General features: G+C 41.3%; 1 protein-coding gene across 1 annotated transcript in view; it reads left to right on the top strand.

Moving 5' to 3' along the window:
• The window catches only part of LOC117523617 (myopalladin-like), a 27,852-nt gene extending 14,133 nt beyond the window's left edge, over positions 1–13,719 (top strand). The window contains exons 8-16 of the mRNA XM_034185188.1: positions 73–150; positions 8,501–8,722; positions 8,798–8,947; positions 9,035–9,114; positions 10,417–10,543; positions 10,614–10,821; positions 12,390–12,555; positions 12,630–12,763; positions 12,854–13,719. Coding sequence (XP_034041079.1) covers positions 73–150; positions 8,501–8,722; positions 8,798–8,947; positions 9,035–9,114; positions 10,417–10,543; positions 10,614–10,821; positions 12,390–12,555; positions 12,630–12,763; positions 12,854–13,029 — 1,341 coding nt within the window. The 3' untranslated portion in view covers positions 13,030–13,719. The remainder of the gene's footprint in view (positions 1–72; positions 151–8,500; positions 8,723–8,797; positions 8,948–9,034; positions 9,115–10,416; positions 10,544–10,613; positions 10,822–12,389; positions 12,556–12,629; positions 12,764–12,853) is intronic.
• The last annotated feature ends 8,968 nt before the right edge of the window (positions 13,720–22,687 follow it).

Raw genomic sequence — 22,687 nt, forward strand, 5'->3', positions numbered from 1 at the left:
TGTACTTATAATACCTACATATTATATATGTATGTTGTGTTCATCATCATCATCATCCCTATCCTCTCGTAGAAGCTGACTAATGAGGGGAAAACAGCGAGCAGACCCCTCGGACCAAACATTCCTGCTACCGTCATTAACTATAATGAGGTACAATGATCCTTCCATCACTGCTTTGCTCAGTGCAGTACAACGTGTCAGAGACTCCATGTAGTTACTATGACACATTCAAGATTTTGTTAACATCTATATCCTGCACGACTAATCTGAAACATTCCACAGTTAAAGCTAGGTCAGATGTAACACGCGGCTCACTTTAAGATCAACTTTTTAGTCAGTTGACACTTACAACCCTTTTTCATTTTTCATTTTAAAGGCATAAATTTAACCATAATTTCAATAAGGTTGTCTGTAATTGTTATCTCAGGGGTCGCTTAAATTTTATAGATTTTTTTTTTTTTTGTCAGCTCATTATGAAATGTTCATGAACAGGGGCGGGGTCAGAAAGGCACTGACCCCAGCTGAAACCTGATTGGTCCATGAAAACAAGAAGAAGATAAATTTAGGTAACAAGAAAAAAAAAAACATGCTTTGCTTTTGACTAAAGTGATATTCAATGATGTATAGCCAACGGCAAAGGAATGAGTGGTGAAATGTAAATATTGATATTCAATGATGTATAGCCAACGGCAAAGGAATGAGTGGTGAAATGTAAATATTGGACATGTACTTAGCTGCTCTGTTTAAAAAGTGGCCTCCATATGCACACATTCCTTCTTACATTGTGCACACAATAAAATCAAAAGACTTTATAATTCATCGCTACTTTCTTATTTTTTAACACTCTGGGGTCCAAGGGCATTTTCTTGATTTTACCATACCTTCAGCAGTTCCCCTTTCAAGGTACTTGCATGTACTATTTCATTTAATTTCATTTATTAATTCATTTCGAGCAGTGTAACAAAATACATGAACCTAGTACATATTAAACAATCAGATACATTTCATTTTTGCTCGAAAAGGAGTGGGAAGAAGAAAACTTATTGAATCCCACCCCTATCTTACATTAATACTTAACTTAAACTATATTTGACTTCCAATTTCCATATCAGTTGAGAAAAACAACAACAAAACACACACACACACACACACACAAAAAAACAAAACAAAATAAATAACACACCAAAATAAGAAACAAGTCATTCACATCGAAAATATTGCTAACTAAATGAAGAGTAAATTAGTAAATACAATAAATGTTCATATAAGAAACGACAAGCTACATACCAACAATGGTAAGAACAATATTACCAACAATGGTAATACAATAGAACACACATACCAACGATGGTAAGGAAACTTCAGGTATCAAACACAACACTGATACAGACAAGTGCACAACAAGACATTTAAACTCTACTATGACTATATTCTGACCAAACTGCATCTTTATACAAGGACTTAAATTTGTGAATATTTGGGCAAAGCTTTCGCTGTAGATCCAGAGCATTCCACATTTTGACCCCACATACTGTCACACAAAAACTTTTACGAGTGGTTTGTACCTTAGGTAAAATAAAATTTCCATTACCTCTCCGTTCTCTTTGTGAGAAAATAATTTTTGCACATTTTTTTGGAAGTTGATTGAATGCTTTAGATAACATAATTACAGTACAGTATTTTACAAGGTCATGAAATTTTAATAATTTGGACTGGATAAAAAGATCATGGGTGTGCTCAAAGAAACCAACCTTATGAATAATCCGCATGGCTCTTTTTTGCAATAAGAATAGCGGATTTGTTGAACATTTATAGTTATTGCCCCATATTTCGACACAGTATGTGAAACAGGGGAGAACCAGAGAACAATATAAAATACGGAGTGCTATTTGGTCAAGGAACTGCTTAGCTTTGTTTATAATAAAGAGATTCTTAGATATTTTAGTTTTTATGTGCCTGATAATTTGCTATCCATAATTACACCAAGAAATTTGTTTTCCGATACATTTTCAATTTGTACACCATCAATAATAATTTGAAATTCATTTCTATGTTTATAATTACCAAAAATCATAGCTTTTGTTTTACTTAGATTTAACAGTAATTTATTGGTATCCATCCATTTCTTTAATTTATTCATTTCCAAATTCACAGTTTCCAGAAGCTCGTTATAATCCAAACTACTATAGAAGATGTTTGTGTCATCAGCAAAGAGAATTAGCTTTAAGAATTTTGATGCATTGAATATATCATTAATGTAAAGCTTGAACAAAATTGGACCCAGCACTGACCCCTGGGGGACACCACAGGTAATACCAAGATGTTCAGATGCGTAATGTCCCATTTTCACATACTGTACCCTTCCGGTCAGATAATTTCGTATCCAATTCCCCGCTACTCCTCTGATTACATAATTTTCAAGACTGCCAATCAAAACTGAGTGGTTAATCATATCAAACGCCTTTTTAAAATCAATAAAGATACCAAATGCATATTTATTATGGTCCAGAGCATTTGTTATTTCTTCTACAGCCTCCATTATTGCCATAGAAGTAGTTCTTTTGGACCTAAAACCATATTGACTTTCATTTATTATTTGATGTTTGTTAATGAAATTTTCAAGCAGAAAAGTGAATAATTTTTCCAAAATTTTTGAAAACTGAGGGAGGAGGGAGATTGGACGATAATTGGTAAAAGTGTGTTTGTTTCCATTTTTAAATAATGGTATCACTTTTGCTATTTTCATTTTACTAGGAAAACAACCAGACTGGAAAGACAAGTTGCAAATATGATTATATACAAATATATACTATAATGCCCATGTATATCAAAATGTTCAGAACAATCTCAGTCTGCGCATGAGACATATACTCATCTCAACCACTGTTTAAAGGATATAATTTGGCTTTAAAGATAAAAATTTTAAATGTATTTTTCAAAATTCTTCCAATGTTTTGAGTGAATATATATTTTTGTTAACATGGATGAACTGTTTTAGTGTTAGAAATGTGTTTACCAAAGTTTTATGTGACAAAAGTAGTATAATATATGAAAAAGGTCTAAAACAATATATAATAAATCTGAATTAATAATAAAAAAAATTAGACTGGCTGTGCAGTGTAGCACTGCTACCCCACTCAGAACTACAGAGAGCTGGAACATTCCAAAACAGTATATTTGTAAAATAATATCACTCACCTTCCTGTTGTCTTGTCAAATAATTTATTTTTGGATGAATAAAATCCATTAGTGGTGAGAAATAAAATGACCATCGCTGTCTTGGAAGAAACAAACAAATAAACATTTCTGCACCATTCCTGGAAAAAAAATGCCACATGTTTTTCTGCGATGAGCTTCGTTTTCTATAAGACTAAATAAAAGTGTTCCCAGACTGATAGGACCTTTCTTTCAGAGTTTGTGAGTGTTATTCGTGGTGTTATTTAGTCAGGATCTTCCACTAACAGATGCTGCAGCATCTCACAGGTACAGAGAAGAAACATACCCATGTGACATTCTCCAGCCTCTAGGATTGGCTGCGAGTCAAACATCATCCAGACGAGGAGACACATTTTGCAGCTGAAACGGTGTAGTTTCAGGAAGTGGTCGAATGAAGTCTCTGTCACATTCTGTTGCTGATCTATGAATAGAAACATAACAAAAAGTACATTTAGACGCGCCAGCGTGTCCATGGACCTCAAAGGGTTAAATGTTTGCAGGAGAACAGAATTACAGCTGGTGGAGATCAGTGTGTCATACCAGCAACAAAGGTGCGACTGAAGTTTGTGGATAGGTATGGGTCATGAAATGCAAACCAATATCAGGAAAATATAGCCGATAAAATGGACAAATACAGTCATTCTTTTCACCATTTTCTGTTTTCAAAGTAGTTTATTGTAGTTTAACACAAAGTGGTCAGTGATGTGCCTGAAATACGATTTAATAACTGTTCATGCCATTAGCTGTTTTTGGCACTTATGTAACTAAACATGCTCTCCAGCACAGATATCATTTTATATTATTTCTAAACATCTAATCTGATGGTTCAGATGTGTACTAGTGGATGTTCTGAGTTTTGCAGGTGTTCAGGCCACTGATGGGATCTGAACTCTGTGCTATTTACTGGTATTATGATGAAATGAAGCCAAAATTTAGGCTTTATGGCCTTTCAAATTTCACAAAACTGACAAAATTTAGTTTTTGCTAAATGTCTGGTTATTTTTGTAATATGTTGCAAATTTACAGCTCATTTAATGAAAAGAAGATATTTATCTGGGGGGAATTCCATAATGAATATTTTCTTTTCTTTTTAATGCCGTCTGCAGGAGGAAGCACGTGTGTACATACATGAGGTTTTGAAATGACCAGAAATTGATGCACATGCACAGGGTGTGCATGCTAACATCTGTAAGATGTCTTATAAATCACTTCAGAGTTATCGGGTTTCAAAAACAGCATTTTTAGATGTTAAAGTGTTTATTATTCACTAACATTTACTAAATATGTAAGAATCACATTTATACACAAATAAACTGTTTCAGAGCGTTTTCCATGATTTTGGTGTATTTTGTTTGAACAAGCAGCCAGCTGACATCACCACGCCTCTCTACTCTGACTGGCTGTCACCGTGTGCTTCCCAGCATCCCTTGTACAAGTCAGGAGACGCCCCCATGTGATCTATAGACTGTACAGGTCACTACCATAAGTAGTTCAAGGCCTCTGTTTGTTTGAAATTTTTCCCTTCAGGGGAAATAATTATTCGTTTTTTCCAGACAGCGTGAATTTTGATCATATTGGCAATGTCATATTATGAATCCCTTATTTAACAGCTACAAAAACCAAAGGCCATACACTTTTAAGCTAACATTGTTGCAGCAATATTGGAATATTAATGTTATTTGAAATGTAAATTTGCCTGTTAGATACAGAAGGATGGCAATATCATCAGAGAGACACAGCAAGATGTGAGTTGGTCATGTCACTCAAACGTTAGAAAACACACCAGCTGGAATATAACGCTAAACAAAGATGTATAATATTTTAGAGCCAGTGACTGAGACATTTATCTTGTTTTTGACTGCGGTAGACTAGGAAGCTTGTGTGTACGTAGGTATCAACAAAAGCTGTTTTGTAAATGTCACATTAGATTTTCATGTACAGTCGGGTCCATAATTTTGTTTAATAAAAGTTAGAGGATGCCTGAGACTTGGAGACAAAGTGTGCTGGTTGCTATTTTTAAGAACAAGGGTGATGTGCAGAGCAGCAGTAACTACAGATACATTAAGCTGATCAGCAAGTTATGGGAATGAGTAGTAGAATGTCGGCTTAGAAAAATGATGATCTGTGAGCATCAATATGGTTTCATGCCGAGAAAGAGCACTACAGATGTAATGTTTGGTCTGAGAGTGCTGATGGAGAAGTATAGATGTAACAAGGTGTTTGTGGATGTAGAGAAAGCTTATGACAGGTTGCCAAGAGAAGACTTGTGGAACTGTATGAAGAAGTCTGGAATGGCAGAGGAGTATGTGAAGGTGGTGCAGGACATGTACAAGGACAGTATGACAGTGGTGAGATATGCAGTAGGAATGACAGAGGCATTTAAGGTGGAGGTGGAATTATATCAAGGATCGGCTTGAGTCCTTTCTTGTTTGCAGTGGTGATGGATAGGATGTTGTTGTGGTTATTATTCCTACATTTACATTTAGTACTACTGCATTCTACAACCCCAATTCCAATGAAGTTGGGGCAGCAGCTCAAGCAAAGCCGCCCAGACCTCCCGATCCACACTCGCCGGGGGAACCCCAAGGCGTTCCCAAGCCAGTCGAGAGATGTAGTCCCTCCAGCGTGTCCTGGGTCTTCCCCGGGGCCTCCTCCCAATAGGACGTGCCCGGAACACCTCTCCAGCGAGGCGTCCAGGGGGCATCCGGAAAAGATGCCCGAGCCACCTCAACTGGCTCCTTTCTACATGGAGGAGCAGTGGCTCAACTCCGAGCTCCTCCCGAGTGACCGAGCTCCTCACCCTATCTCTAAGGGAGCACCCAGCCACCCTGCGGAGGAACCTCATCTCGGCCGCTTGTACTTGCGATCTTGTTCTTTCGGTCATGAGCCAAATGTCATGACCATAGGTGAGGATCGTAATGTAGATCGATTGGTAAATCGAGAGCTTTGCCCCCTATTCAGCTCTCTCTTCACCATGACGGTCCGATACAGCGACTGCATCACTGCAGTTGCTGCACCGATCCGTCTGCCGATCTCACGTTCCATCCGTCCCTCACTCGTGAACAAGACCCCAAGATACTTAAACTCCTCCACTTGAGGCAAGGACACCCCACCGACCTGAAGAGGGCAAAGCACCTTTTTCCGGTTGAGAACCATGGCCTCGGATTTGGAGGTGCTGAATTTCATCCCGGACGCTTCACACTCAGCTGCAAACCGCCCCAGTGCATGCTGAAGGTCCTGATTTGATGAAGCCAACAGAACTACATCATCTGCAAACAGCAGAGATGAGATTCTGTGGTTCCCAAACCAGACCCCCTCTACACCCTGGCTGCGCCTAGAAATTCTGTCCATAAAGATAATGAACAGAAACGGTGACAAAGGGCAGCCCTGGCGGAGGCCAACGTGCACTGGAAATAGGTTTGACTTACTACCGGCAATGTGAACCAAGCTCCTGCTGCGGTCGTACAGGGACCGAATAGCCCTTAGCAAAGGACCCCAGACCCTGTACTCCCGGAGCACCCCCCACAGGGTGCCCCGAGGGACACGGTCAAACGCCTTCTCCAGATCCACAAAGCACATGTGGACTGGTTGGGTGAACTCCCATGAACCCTTGAGCAGCCGATAGAGCGTGTAGAGCGTGCCGTGACCAGGAAGAAAACCAGGAAAAAAACTCCTCCTGAATCTGAGGTTCGACTATCGGTCTAATTCTCCTCTCCAGTACTCTGGAATAGACCTTACCGGGGAGGCTGAGGAATGTGAACCCCCTGTAGTTGGAACACACCCTCCGGTCCCCCTTCTTAAACAGAGGGACCACCACCCCGGTCTGCCAAACCAGGGGCACTGTCCCCGACCGCCACGCAATGTTGCAGAGGCGTGTCAGCCAAGACAGTCCCACAACATCCAGAGACTTAAGGTACTCAGGAAGGATTTCATCCACCCCAGGAGCCTTGCCACCGAGGAGCTTTCTAACCACCTCGGTGACTTCGGCCTGGGTAATGGATGAGTCTGCCTCTGAGTCCCCAGTCTCTGCTTCCTCTTCAGAAGATGTGACAATGGGATTGAGGAGATCCTCGAAGTATTCCTTCCACCGCCCGACAACATCCCCAGTCAGGGTCAACAGCTCTCCACCCGCACTGTAGACAGTGCGGGTGGAGAGCTGCTTCTGCCTCCTGAGGTGTCGGATGGTTTGCCAGAATTTCTTTGAGGCCGACCGATAGTCCTCCTCCATGGCCTACCCGAACTCCTCCCAGACCCGAGTTTTTGCCTCTGTGACCGCACGGGCTGCAGCACGCTTGGCCTGCCGGTACCTGTCAGCTGCCTCTGGGGTCCCACCTACCAACAAAGACAAGTAGGACTCCTTCTTCAGCTTGACGGCATCCCTTACTTCTGGTGTCCACCACTGGGTTCAGGGATTGCCTCCGCGACAGTCACCAGAGACATTGCAACCACAGCTACAAGCGGGCGCATCGACAATGGAGGTGGAGAACATGGTCCACTCGGACTCCATGTCTCCAACCTCCCCTGTGATCTGGGAGAAGCTCTCCCGGAGGTGGGAGTTGAAGACCTCGGCTCGGTTGAAGACGTCCCAACTTCATTGGAATTGGGGTTGTAATAGTTACTTTTCATGGCATTATAGATCACTGTCCTCCCATTAAAATTCTTCAACCATTTCCTTTTGCTGTTCTGGGGCACATAACCAATTGAAGAACCATCTTACATCATACAGATTTTCACAGGGGTAAGAACAAATATCGAGTCTTTGCTCATTTCATGGATCAGTCATGTTTCTTTAAACATTGTCCTTTACGCCACTTTTCACAAAGAAATTTACAAGTTAAATATTTAACCATTTACTGTTCTTGTAGGTGCCGTTCTTATTTGTGACAGCAGTGTCTCATTGGGAATCAGTTAAAAACATTTGCAAAATTGATGATTTAGGCTCCAAATGAATGAAACTCTGCCTTTACAATCATTTTCTTCTTTGTTCTCTGTTTTACCCTCAGCTTTACTTTGGTTAGTTGTCAGACAGATGTGTGTGTGTGTGTGTGTGTGCATGATGCTTCCCGTCAGGTGGTTTAAAGTCACAGTTTATATCTTTGGTATAAATTGTAGCTTTCACATCACTGCCGCTGAACAGCTGCACGATATGTTCCTGATTATTGCTTCCATCAGCAGTGCATGCTATAAAACTGATGTTTTTATTAAGTATTTGCTGTCAGCAGAAAGAGGATCAGAGGTTTAACCTGATGATGACTGCTTTTCTGAAGTAGTTTTCTTGTTCCAGGAGTACAAAGTTTCCAGTTTTGAGCAGAGGCTGATGAGTGAGATTGAGTTCCGTTTGGAGCGGGCGCCGGTGGACGAGTCAGATGACGAGGTGCAGCACGACGACATCCCCACGGGGAAATGCATCGCTCCCATATTTGACAAGAAGCTGAAGAACTTCAAAGCTGTGGAAGGTGTGCCGGTGACTCTCTCTTGTAAAGTCCTGGGAATCCCAATTCCAAAGGTGAGAGGTCAGCATCTGTGCAGGTTTCTCCAGAAGGATGACGTAGTTTGCTCACACATCTGTCTCACACACCAGGTTTACTGGTTCAAAGACGGCAAGCAGATCTTAAGGAAGAATGTTCATTATAAGAAGATAAGAGAGGGGGATGGACTGTGCGCCTTACACATCGAATCCACCACCAGTGATGACGACGGCAACTATACCATCATGGCCTCTAATCCGCAGGTGAAAAAGCCTCAGTCTCAGCCTGCACCTCACTGGTCTCACTCAGAGCAAAATGTGATTTATTGTTTGCTGCTGTTTTGCTATCAGGGACGTGCCAGCTGCTCGGGTCATCTGATAGTACAAACAGGACCTCCCCGACACCATCTCATACCGATCCACTCTCAGAGGTGAGCAGGAGGAGTTTGCAGGGAGATGTGCAGTGAATCCCTGCTCTTGTTGGACTGCCAACAAGAGCAGAAGTACAAGGAACATCGGGCTTGGGCGTGTTCCGTAATCCAGGCAGGTGGTCAAAACACACAAGAGACAAGCAGGTCAAGAATACACAAAACAGAGCTGGAGAGACGGTACAAGATGCATCAATCTGGCGAAGAGCAGAGCAAACAGTGGAACTTAAATACATCCAGGTGATGAGCTGCAAACAGGGAACAGGTGTGCATGGAAAGCACCGGAACAAGGGTGTGGCCAGAGAGAGGGAAACGCCCATCACCAAGAACCAAGAGACAGACAAGAGAGAAAGGGACAGACAGACCCAAGCAGGAAAAAACCCTGCAAGAGAATAAACATAACAGAAAACAACTGAACAAACAACGCAGACCAAAACATAAAATACAACAAAGCAAAAACTCACATCCTGACAATAAGCATTAGTTAGAAAAGAAAACAAAACACCACACTCTTCTTCCTAAAAATGCTTTTGATTTCATAATTACATATTTATGGCTTCATAATTCCACATGTTATAATTTACACGTGGTGTGCTGGGGGGGCAGCACATCAAGAAGGACACATCCAGGCTGGACAAACTGATCAGGCGGGCTGCTCTGTGGTTGGCATGAAGCTGGATTTCTGGTGACTGTGGCAGAGAAGAGAACACTGGACAAACTGCTGGACATTATGGACGATGTCAGTCACCCTCTGCACACCGTCATCAGCAACCAGAGGAGCCTCTTCAGCCACAGACTGCTCCTTCCCAAGTGCAGGACCAACAGACTGAAAAACTCCTTTGTCCCCCAGCCCATCAGACTGTACAACTCCTCACTCAGGGGGAGGAGGAGTAACAGGAAGACAGAGGACAGGAAGGAGAGGAACAGTAGTAGCCAGTAAACCAGTTATATTTGTATTCACATTTTGCAAATTGTTTTTTACTTTTGATACTCTGTGTGCTTCTTACCCTGTGTAGTGCTATACAATGCTCCTGGAACCTTAAGTTCCCTGAGGGAGTCTTCCCAAGGGATTAATAAAGTTCTGTCTAATCTACTTGTTTAATTTTGCATGTTCTAAAACAGTAGCATTTTTTTGCTTTTGTGTTGTCTACACAAAACGCCCTGGGATGCACTCACCTACTCATCTACATTTTTGCTATCCGGGCCCTATGCTGTTATCAGTACAGAGAGTTTAGTTTGATACTGACACTGATATTGTGGTGACAGTTTTATTGATGTTTGCATCTCCCGTGTTTGTGATTTCAGAGTGCGAGCACGCGTTCAGGAGGTTGAAAGTGATCAAAGTCCGCAGCGCTTCTTTCAACCTCACTTCCTTCAGGCTCCGGGGGACATGCTAGCTCACGAAGGGAGACTGTGCAGAGTAGACTGTAAGGTAGGCAACATGGCCGGGCACAAAATAAATCAGGGTGTTGCAGTTTTTCATCAGGCTTCCTGTTCTCCAGGTGAGTGGTCTACCCAATCCAGAGCTGATGTGGCTGCTCAATGGAAGACCCATTTATCCAGACCTGTACCACAAAATGCTGGTACGAGAGAATGGCATCCATTCCCTGGTCATCGACCCTGTAACGAAGAGTGACGGTGGAATGTACACCTGCATTGCGAGCAACAAAGCCGGGCAGAGCTCTTTTAGTCTAGAACTTAAAGTTGTGGGTAAGGACAATATTGTGTGTGTACATACAGTGTCTCACTTGAGGACAGTTTTTCTCAACCATTTTAATTTGCCCCATTTGGAAGCTGAAAAGCTTCATTCCATTTTCCCAACATGTTTTCATTTTTAACCGATATTCAGGGACATGCAAGTATAATCCCATTTTAGTTTATTCTGTCTTTGATGAGCATTCCAGTTTATGTAAAAGTTTTTTTTTCCCCCATTCGGTTCATCTATGTCTGAAAAAACAAGCAAACAACCCCCCCCCCCCCCAAAAAAAAATCACAGGAATATCCAGCAATTGTGGTTAATTGCACTTGCTTCCAGTTTGGAAAGTTCCCTGTTCAAGGCTCCCTCTGCCCATTCATCAATGCGGAATTGCTTCAGGAATGACTTCCTTGGACCTGCTGTGGCGACTCCGAGTGAAAACAAGATTGATACCGAAGGGACTTCGTATTTTTAGTTGCAGTTAATTGCAATTTGTCAACCAGGTAAAGTTTTTAAGCAACTATGAATAGAGCTGAATAATAAGCTCAATATGCAATGCTACCAGGAGGCGAGAAAGGGCACAAGAACCACAGACTCAATGAGATGGTGCACCCAACCCAATGGTGTGTGCGAACATGTGATATAGGAAACAGACTGCCACTTATCCCCAGCCCAAACACCAAGCAGGGTCTGAAAAAAATGCAAAGAGAACAGGGCAAGGTCCCCAAAACCAGAGACAAGAAGGGGGCCCACCCAGCTGCTGGTGCTGGGCACCAACTCCAGCCACACAGGAGGTGACCCATACAATCCAGAGGGGGCCCTGAACAACCCTGCAGCACACCACCCTCACTGCCATCCTCCCGAGGGATCCACTATTCAGGGGGGTAGGACCTGGGGTGTGCAAGAGGCAGAGACCCCGGACAAATGCCCCAAGGTCACTCTACAACTACCTTGCTATGGGTGGGAGTAGAACCCCACCCCTCACATCAACCAATCAGGCCCCTTCTAGCCCCTACCACAAAACGACACCCCTTAGAGGGCTCATGCCCACACTGTGAGCCATTACCCAAGGAGTTGAACCAGGGAGAGCACCCAATGACCAGAGACCCCCAGATTCTCTCTCCCCAGAGACAGAGGCCCACCTTAAATACAAGCATGTCCCTGAACAACATTGTTTTTTTTTTTTTGGGGGGGGGGGGGGGGTGAGAGGGGTTTGTTAATGAGTCACTGAGAAGCTTTTAATGACTCAGAGAAATCAGAGAAGTCTTATTTAGTGTTCAAACACAAATCAACTATTTATTCACATTTGGCAATGCCTCTGTCCACTGCACCCCCCCCCCCCCCCCCCCCCCCCGGCCCCATTGCTCCAGTGACTGCATTTGTGCACGTCTGGGTATTAAGTAGTACTCTACCTTACACAGTTGGATTGACCTCACTGCATGTCCGAAAGGATGAAGATAATACAAAGAGAAACATTCAAAGAGCTAAAGACAGAAAAGTGTTGTTGGGGTTTGGATCTAAACCGCCGAAGCTGATTAGACTGACACGAGCGATGTGCTAATGGAAATCATGTCCACTTCAGAGAAAGAGATGAAGCACCCTCCACAGTTTGTGGAAAAGCTGCAGAACATGGGTATTCCTGAGGGAAGTCCTGTCAGGTTGGAGTGTCGGGTGGTGGGTTTGCCCTCTCCAGCCATCTTCTGGAAAAAAGACAATGACACCATTCCTAGAACCAAGGAGAGATTCAGGTTCGTATGAGAGGAGAGTCCTCATGCTGTACTTTGGTCTGAAATGAGACTGACTTGTCTCCTGTTTGTTTCAGCATGTACCAGGACTCTACGGGATACGTGTGTCTCCTCATCCAGCCAACAACTAAAGATGATGCCGGCTGGTACACGGTGTCTGCGAAGAACGAGGCCGGGATCGTATCATGCACTTGCAGGCTTGATCTTTATGGTACCGGTGTAGCTATGGGTTTTATTTGTTCACGTGCCACGTCATGTGTCTGTCTGTGCAGTAATCCCAGAACTGACTGTCTCCCCTCAGCGCAGTGGCATCAGAGCATCCCTACACCCATGAAGAAGGTCAGCTCAGGGAGCCGCTACGGCGCCCTGACAGGTCAGGGGCTTGACATCAAGTCAACGTTCTCCACGTCGGAGACCAGCCCCATCCTGTTCTCCAGCTCCCCCCCTGAGGTCGCGCTGGAGAGCGAGGAGCTGTGAGCACCACGGACGCCGGTCCTCACAGATTTGCCTGCACGCCCTGATACCGGCATCTAGGAAGAATCCCGACAGATTTTTACAGGATTTGTGTGATGCATTTGAAGTGATACACACGCAGAGCAGAACGGTAAAGAGTTACTACTCAGTGGGTTAGTCTCCATTCCCCGTTTCCTCAACATGGAACATTTCTCAATCAGAAAACTGATTTGGAAAGTCTTAGCTCATGAGCCACCAGAGTCTGTTCTTTGACAGGGTGAATGAGTCACATTAGCTTTTCTACACCATCTGTAGTGATCGTGATGTGTTCAGTGCTGACTGAAAATCCAGTTACACATTTCACGTTTGTTTTAATTTGTTCATAATTATTAGTCAAACTCCCAAAGTGGTGCCTGTACCATTTATCTTTGGTAGTTGTAGTTTATCTGAAAGTTTTTATGAAAATAAGCAAGAACAGTAAGAACAATAATGTAATCCAAAATAAAGATAGCTTAGGTGGACACATTGTGTGCCCAAATCAAGACACCTGAATGTGCTGTTTAGAACATTTTTAAACTGGCTTCAGCAAAATGGGATTTCTGTTACATTAAACTGAGCAGTTATTTCTTTAAAGCTACAGTGTGCAGAATTTAGTGTCATCTGGTGGTGAGGTTGCATCATGCTGTTGCCACTCAGAAATTTGTTTGCTTCATATTTTTGCTTCTATAGTGATGGAGATTCATACTCCCTTTCCTTCTCGTCATGAGTACCATGTTTTCTGTAGTATAGGTTGCATGTGGGTTTTTTTTTTTTGTTTTTTTTTTTAACTAGTTTAGGAGGGTCTGTGACTTATATTCCAGTGTAATTTATTAACCACAAAAGTGTGGGTGTGTATATATATATATATGTATATATATACAGTGAGGAAAATAAGTATTTGAACACCCTGAGGTTTTGCAAGTTCTCCCACTTAGAAATCATGGAGGGGTATGAAATTTTCATCTTAGGTGCATGTCCACTGTGAGAGACATAATCTAAAAAAAAAAAAAAAAAATCCGGAAATCCCAATGTATGATGTTTTTAAGAATTTATTTGTATGTTACTGCTGCAAATAAGCATTTCAACACCTGTGAAAATCAATGTTAATATTTGGTACAGTAGCCTTTGTTTGCAATTACAGAGGACATACGTTTCCTGTAGTTCTTGACCAAGTTTTCACACACTGCAGCAGGGATTTTGGTCCACTCCTCCATACAGATCTTCTCTAGATCATTCAGGTTTGGAGTTTCAGCTCCCTCCAAAGATTTTCTATTGAGTTCAGGTCTGGAGACTGGCCAGGCCACTCCAGGACCTTGAAATGCTTCTTACAGAGCCCCTCCTTAGTTGCCCTAGCTGTGTGTTTGGGGTCATTGTCATGCTGGAAGACCCAGCCAGGACCCATCTTCAATGCTCTTACGGAGGGAAGGAGGTTGTTTGCCAAAATCTCACAATACATGACCCCATCCATCCTCCCTTCAATACGGTGCAGTCATCCTGTCCCCTTTGCAGAAGAGCACCCCCAGAGTATGATGTTTCCACCCCCATGCTTCACGGTTGGGATGGTTTTCTTGGGGTTGTTCTCATCCTCTAAACATGGTAAGTGGAGTTGATTCCAAAAAGCTCTATTCTGGTCTCATCTGACCACATGACCTTCTCCCATGCCTCCTCTGGATCATCCAGATGGTCACCGGACTTCAAACGAGCCTGGACATGTGCTGGCTTGAGCAGGGGGACCTTGCTGCCCTGCAGGATTTTAAACCATGACAGCATCATGTGTTACTAATGTAATCTTTGTGACTGTGGTCCCAGCTCTCTTCAGGTCATTGACCAGGTCCTCCTGTGTAGTTCTGAGCTTTCTCAGAATCATCCTTACCCCACAAAGTGACATCTTGCATGATATCCCAGACCGAGGGAGATTGACAGTCATCTTGTGCTTCTTCCACTTTCTAATAAATAATCATAACAGTTGTTGTCTTCTACCAAGCTGCTTGCCTGTTGTCCTGTAGTCCATCCCAGCCTTGTGCAGGTCTACAGTTTTGTCCCTGGTGTCCTTAGACAGCTCTTTGGTCTTGGCTATGGTGGACAGGTTGGAGTGTGATTGATTGTGTGAACAGGTGTCTTTTATACAGGTAACAAGTTCAAACAGGTGCAATTAATACAGGTAAAGAGTGCAGAATAAGAGGGCTTCTTAAAGAAAAATGAACAGGTCTGTGTGAGCCAGAATTCTTGCTGGTTGGTAGGGGGTCAAATACTTATTTGCAGCAGTAACATACAAATAAATTATTAAAAAAATCATACATTGTAATTTCCAGATTTTTTTTTGATTATGTCTCTCACAGTGGATATGTGTCTAAGATGAAAATTTCAGACCCTTCCATGATTTCTAAGTGGGAGAACTTGCAAAATCGCAGGGTGTTCAAATACTTATTTTCCTCACTTTATATGTGCCTGATATATGGTTCTTGTTATTTATTTTTGTTGTTATATGTGATAAATACCTTATCACATCTGATAAGGTATTTATCGCATGCTTCAGGATCCCCCAGTCAGAGGTGGTCAATGTGGCCTGGGAAAGGGAATTCTGAGGTCCCCTGCTGGAGCAAAATTAGTGCATTACTTTTAAACTAAAATATATAGCTGATATTTTCACTTTGTAAAATGACAGATGTGACATTAATTTCAATAACTTGCCTGTAATTAGTTCGTTTAAAATTATAACCATAAGTCAAAACTGTCTGCTTGTGCATGACTCCCATGATATGCTGGCAGGTCTGTGTGGTGTGAAGATAAATGATCTTTTTTCTTCCTCCTTTCTGCTTTGGTTACCAGGTCTCTTTTGCTGATAGAAGGCTGATCTGAGACAGAAGCGCTGACTCGTGTCAGTAGCTGCCAGTGTACTGAAGTCAATACTGAAAATTAGCGGTTTAGCTTTTATCTGTAACTTCTGCTAATTTTTTTAGTGATTTATTGGTTTAGCTTTATAAAAGTCAACTTTTCAGTTAGCGGATTAACGGTTATCAAAGCTAACTTTTTGGTTAGCTGTGCCCATCACTGTACTAATGTAATCTATGCAACTGTGGTCCCAGCTCTCTTCAGGTCATTGACCAGGTCCTCCTGTGTAGTTCTGGGCTTTCTCAGAATCATCCTCACAGTCATGTTGTGTTTCTTCCATTTTCTAATTATTACACCAACAGTTGTTGTCTTCTACCAAGCTGTTTGCCTGTTGTCCTGTAGTCCATCCCAGCCTTGTGCAGGTCTACAGTTTTGTCCCTGGTGTCCTTAGACAGCTCTTTGGTCTTGGCTATGGTAGACAGGTTGGAGTGTGATTGACTGTGTGGACAGGTGTCTTTTATACAGGTAAAGAGTGCAGAATAAGAGGGCTTCTTAAAGAAAAATTAACAGGTCTGTGAGAGCCAGAATTCTTGCTGGTTGGTAGGTGATCAAATACTTATTTCATGCAATAAAAAGCAAATTAATTATTAAAAATCATACAATGTGATTTTATGTTTTGTTTTGTTTTTTAGATTCTGTCTCTCACAGTTGAAGTGAACGTACGATAAAAATTACAGACCTCTACATTCTTTGTAGTTGGGAAAACTTGCAAAATCAACAGTGGATCAAATACTTGTTTGATACACTGTGTGTGTGTGTGTGTATATAACATTTATTATTATTAATAATAAAGAGCTGACAATACAGAAAACAGGTACGATTTTTACTTCTGTGAAAAACATACAGTAAAAAAGTATTATATATACGAGGTCTATTAGATAATAAACCGACCCTTTTATTTATTTATTTTTTAACTATATGGATTTGAATGACATGCGATTACACCAATCATGCTTGAACCCTCGTGCGCATGCGTGGGTTTTTTCACGCGTCGGTGACGTCATTTCCCTGTGGACAGGCCTTGAGTGAGATGTGGTCCCGCCCTCTCGGCTGAATTCCTTTGTTTCACATGCTGCTCGAGACGGCGCGCATTGCTTTATCAAAAATTTTTTCTGGACCTGTGAGGAATATCCGAGTGGACACTATTCGAGAAATTCAGCTGGTTTTCGGTGAAAAGTTTAACGGCTGATGAGAGATTATGGGGTGTTTCTGTCGGTGTAAGGACTTCCCACGGAGCGGGACGTCGCGCAGCGCTTCCAGGCGCCGTCGTCGGCCTGTTTCGACCTGAAAACATCCTAATTTAAGGCTTAATTCACCCAGGACGTCGTGAGAGAACAGAGAGGATTCAGAAGAGGCCGGCATGAGGACTTTATGCGGACATTCCACTGTTTAAGGACATTTTTTAATGAAAGACGTGCGCGCAAATTGGCCGAGTCATTTCCGTGACGACTCGGCGAATCTGTGTGCGCCACGACAGGAAAAACACCTCCGTGTTGAAAACCATTTGTAAAATTCAGGTGGCTTTTGATGACTTTCAACAAGTGAGTAACTGAGAAATTGTTTAACAGCTGGGCATGTTCCAACTTGTCCGTTAAGGTTTCCAACGGAGGTGTTTTTCCTGTCGCGACCCCCCGCGGTCGGGTCCGGCCCGACACGCGACTCTGCCCGCACGTTCTTTCATTACAAAATGTCCATTAACAATGGAATGTCCGAATAAACTCCTCATGCCGACTTCTTCTGAAAGTTCTCTGTTCTCTGACGACTTACTGGGTCAACAGAACCTGAAATATGGAAGTTTTCAACTTGAAACAGCGAGACGCTGCCGCCTCGAAGCGCAGATCGCCGTCAGGCACCGTGGACCATCCTTACGGCGACACTACCAGACCAAAATCTCTCATCAGCCGTTAAAATTTTTTACCGAAAACCAGCTGAATTTATCGAATGGTGTCCACTCAGTTGTGCCTTACAGTTTTGAAAAAATTTTGATCAAACAAAGCAGCAGTCTCTGAGCCATTCCTAAACAATGAAAAAATCGACGAGAGGGTGGGCCACTCCTCACTCAAAGACTGCCCACAGGCGAATGACGTAACCGACAGGCGTGAAAAAACTCTCGCATGCCCACGAGGGTTCAAGCATGTCTGATGTAATCACACGTGATTCAAATCCATATGGTTTTTGAAAAAAATAATAAGGTCGGATACTTTTCTAACAGACCTCGTGTATGTATATATATATATATATATATATATATATATATATATATATATATACACACACACACACACACACACACACACTGCAAAAATGGAAAGTTGATAGGAGAAATATTTTTAGAGAAATCAGCCATTATAGCTAACCAATAAACAATGGATGCTGTGCTGCAATGCACCATGGGAGGTCAGGGTTTTGAGGTTTTAAATGTTGTTAATGTTAGTTTAACAGTGTTGTTAGTGTTAATTGATTCATTGTGTTTTTGTAGCTGAATGTTGCTCTCACCATAAGGGACTTAAGTTTCATGTTGGTACCATGAGCAAAATATTTAGTGGTTTTAACGTCTTCAACCAATATGTTTGTCAAATTCAAAACACTTGCTGACAGCAGCTGTGTGTGTGTGTGTGTGTGTGTGTGTGTGTGTGTGTGTGTGTGTGTGTGTGTGTGTGTGTGTGTGTGCGCGCGCGTGTGCAACTTGGTTTAGTGACAAACAGCACAGCAACATTTGCTGTTTGGCGTGCTTTTTTATTTTGAGTCAAGGATGAATGGTGCCAAAACAGAACACTGATAGGACTAATAATTTTGGAGAAATGATGAATATTAGCTAACATTGCTAATTACATTTTGGATTCACATGCCTTTCCAGCAGGGGGCAGCAAGTCATCTTTATAAAAACGCATGAGCGTGTGAGTGCATATAATTGTAAATGCATTAAAAATACAAGGATGACATGACAAAGTGAAAACACTTATTTCCATTGTGGACCATTTAAAAATCAAATGACAAAATAGAAGTAATAATAAAATAAAAAATAATGATGATAATAATAATAATAGTGTGTATATGATAACAAGAACCTAAACAATTTATAAATGCATTAAGACAGTAAATTAACATTAAGAAATTACATAATTAACAGGAAATTAAAAGGGTTGACTTGAGTTCCTCTTCTAAAGATTGTTGAGGTCTAAGGTTCTAAAAACATTCTGGACTCACACACCATTCCAACTTATTGCTTAATTTATTACCACCCTTGAAAAATGCCAACTACCTACCTACCTATATATATATATATATATACACACACACACATATACACGATCCTTCATTTCACAATGATTAGGAGTGTGTTAACCTGCATGAGCTACCAGTAGAAAGTGCAACCGACTGTTCCTCTTATTTTTTTCTTCTGTCTTTTGGCAACACTGCAGAATGCAAAAGACAGAGTATCAACGCGTGGGGCCCGCTCCCACGTAGGTATGAAGGACTCATTGATTCATTGTTACAAATATTATACTCTAATGAGAAGGTGGTTATGAAGCCTATATTTAATTGCTGCTCATAAACGGCTCTAAATCCTGCTTACTGTAGCTTTAGGTCCATCTCTCATTCACAATTTTGCACCTTTTTTCTTGTGCATGCATGCACTGGCTGAGATCCTGCTCAGCCAAACCCGCTGTGTGCGCTTGTAGTCAGACCACATACTGCTCAGTGACTCTGATTCATAGTTTGTTCTTTGATTTTTTTTTTTTTTTCATCAAGGCAGTTGAATTTATTTTTGCTTTAACAAATGAGTCTCTTCTCTACACTGGATCTCCATGTCTGAATGTATCATCAGTGTAATGAATCAGAACGGACCCCCAAAACAACAACAACAACAAAACCCTTCAGTTTCACTTTGATGTTGTCAAATGACATATTCTAAATGTGGATACAATGATTAAGATGAATGTATAAATAGTGCATCAGCACATATTCAACCGATGTAAAATGACATATTGTAAAATATATCTTTCCTTCTTAAAATAAAGTTTTATTTATTCAAGTGAGTGATGTCATTGTTTTGTTGGAACTGGAGGTCATGTGTCTTTATTAATCATGCAGATTACATTTAAGTGCTTTATGAGTCATAATAATCTGCTGGCATTTTGAAATATGAAAAATTTGTCAAATTAGCATGAAAAACTGAGGCCATCAAATATATATATTATTTCATGTGATTAGGACAGCAAGTGTAAGATTAACGGACTCAGTGGGTGTGCAAAATTTACAAAGTACATATTAAACTCTGAAACGTTGGGTTCAGATAGATACTGTTGAGGACAATTCAGTCAGTCAGTCATGAGACATTTTGCTTGTGAGCAAGTTTGTTTCAGTTGTACTGGACAGATTGTCACCAAAACTGGAATATGCATTAGGCATAGTGACCCCAAGAAGCATGTTGGCTCTGTGGCCTAAAGTTCAAAATGTCAAAGGTTAAAGTTACTGAACTGTACTTTGTAAAAGCCTTTTGGAGAAAAGCGTCATGTGTCAGTGGTAACACGTATCACTGTTTACCCAGGGTGCCATGGGTTAGTGCAGAATACAGTAGTGTTCAGAATAATAGTAGTGCTATGTGACTAAAAAGATTAATCCAGGTTTTGAGTATATTTCTTATTGTTACATGGGAAACAAGGTACCAGTAGATTCAGTAGACTCTCACAAATCCAACAAGATCAAGCATTCATGATATGCACACTCTTAAGGCTATGAAATTGGGCTATTAGTAAAAAAAAAAAAAAAAAAAAAAGTAGAAAAGGGGGTGTTCACAATAATGGTAGCATCTGCTGTTGATGCTACAAACTCAAAACTATTATGTTCAAACTGCTTTTTTAGCAATCCTGTGAATCACTAAACTAGTATTTAGTTGTATAACCACAGTTTTTCATGATTTCTTCAGATCTCCGAGGCATTAATTTTGTTGGTTTGGAACCAAGATTTTGCTGGTTTACTAGTGTGCTTGGGGTCATTGTCTTGTTGAAACACCCATTTCAAGGGCATGTCCTCTTCAGTATAAGGCAACATGACCTCTTCAAGTATTTTGACATATCCAAACTGATCCATGATACCTGGTATGCGATATATAGGCCCAACACCATAGTAGGAGAAACATGCCCATATCATGATGCTTGCACCACCATGCTTCACTGTGAACTGTGGCTTGAATTCAGAGTTTGGGGGTCGTCTCACAAACTGTCTGTGGCCCTTGGACCCAAAAAGAACAATTTTACTCTCATCAGTCCACAAAATATTCATTTCTCTTTAGGCCAGTTGATGTGTTTTTTGGCAAATTGTAACCTCTTCTGCACGTCTTTTATTTAACAGAGGGACTTTGCGGGGGATTCTTGCAAATAAATTAGCTTCACACAGGCGTCTTCTAACTGTCACAGCACTTACAGGTAACTCCAGACTGTCTTTGATCATCCTGGAGCTGATCAATGGGTGAGCCTTTGCCATTCTGGTTATTCTTCTATCCATTTTGATGGTTGTTTTCCATTTTCTTCCATGCGTCTCTGGTTTTTTTTTTTTTTGTCCATTTTAAAGCATTGCAGATCATTGTAGATTAACAGCCTATAATTTTTTGCACCTGCGTATATGTTTTCCCCTCTCCAATCAACTTTTTAATCAAACTACGCTGTTCTTCTGAACAATGTCGAACGTCCCATTTTCCTCAGGCTTTCAAAGAGAAAAGCATGTTCAACAGGTGCTGGCTTCATCCTTAAATAGGGGACACCTGGTTCACACCTGTTTGTTCCACAAAATTGATGAACTCACTGACTGAATGCCACACTACTATTATTGTGAACACCCCCTTTTCTACTTTTTTTTTTACTAATAGCCCAATTTCATAGCCTTAAGAGTGTGCATATCATGAATGCTTGGTCTTGTTGGATTTGTGAGAGTCTACTGAATCTACTGGTACCTTGTTTCCCATGTAACAATAAGAAATATACTCAAAACCTGGATTAATCTTTTAGTCACATAACACTACTATTATTCTGAACACTACTGTATATGCAGCAGCAAACGACATAAAAAGCAACACATTATATATATGCAGCAGCATCTTAAAAACACAACACTATATAGCACAACATCTTGTATAAACAGCAACACGTTGTACATAAAGCAGCATCCAACATAAACAGCAACACTATATATATATGCAGCATCATCTCACCAAACAGGACCACATTATACAGGGTGGGCCAATAAAATGTTACCATTTTTTGATCATCCACAAGTTTTTGAAATGAGAACTTATTTGAAAATTTTATTTACAGACTTGTAACAGAAGCATCAAATTAACATTTGATCAAGGCCGGCCCAAGCTTTTATGGGGCCTTGAGCAGAATTTCATTTGGGGGCCCCCTACCATCACCTCAGCATCAGATGCCTCATTATTCCATAGGCTACACTGTTATGTGTGTAACGTACCCACAATCATTAGCATTATTTGTAATTATCTTACATCACACAGGTGTCATTCTTGTTTTTAAACCTTAAAGGGGTAGCAAACACATAAATATGTTTTAATTAACTTTTACATACAGAGTGATGTATAAGTATGGCTCATTAATTTAACTATTTGAAAGTAACATCAGCAGGCAGGAGACTGCATTTATAGTAAACACGTTAAATAGTTTAATTTCTTTCAGATGTGCAATGGTGTGCAAAATGTTCAATATCCAAATTCAAAATAGAATCAAATGACATTCAC

The sequence above is a fragment of the Thalassophryne amazonica genome, chromosome 13, assembly GCF_902500255.1.
Source record: "Thalassophryne amazonica chromosome 13, fThaAma1.1, whole genome shotgun sequence".
Classification (NCBI taxonomy): domain Eukaryota; kingdom Metazoa; phylum Chordata; class Actinopteri; order Batrachoidiformes; family Batrachoididae; genus Thalassophryne; species Thalassophryne amazonica.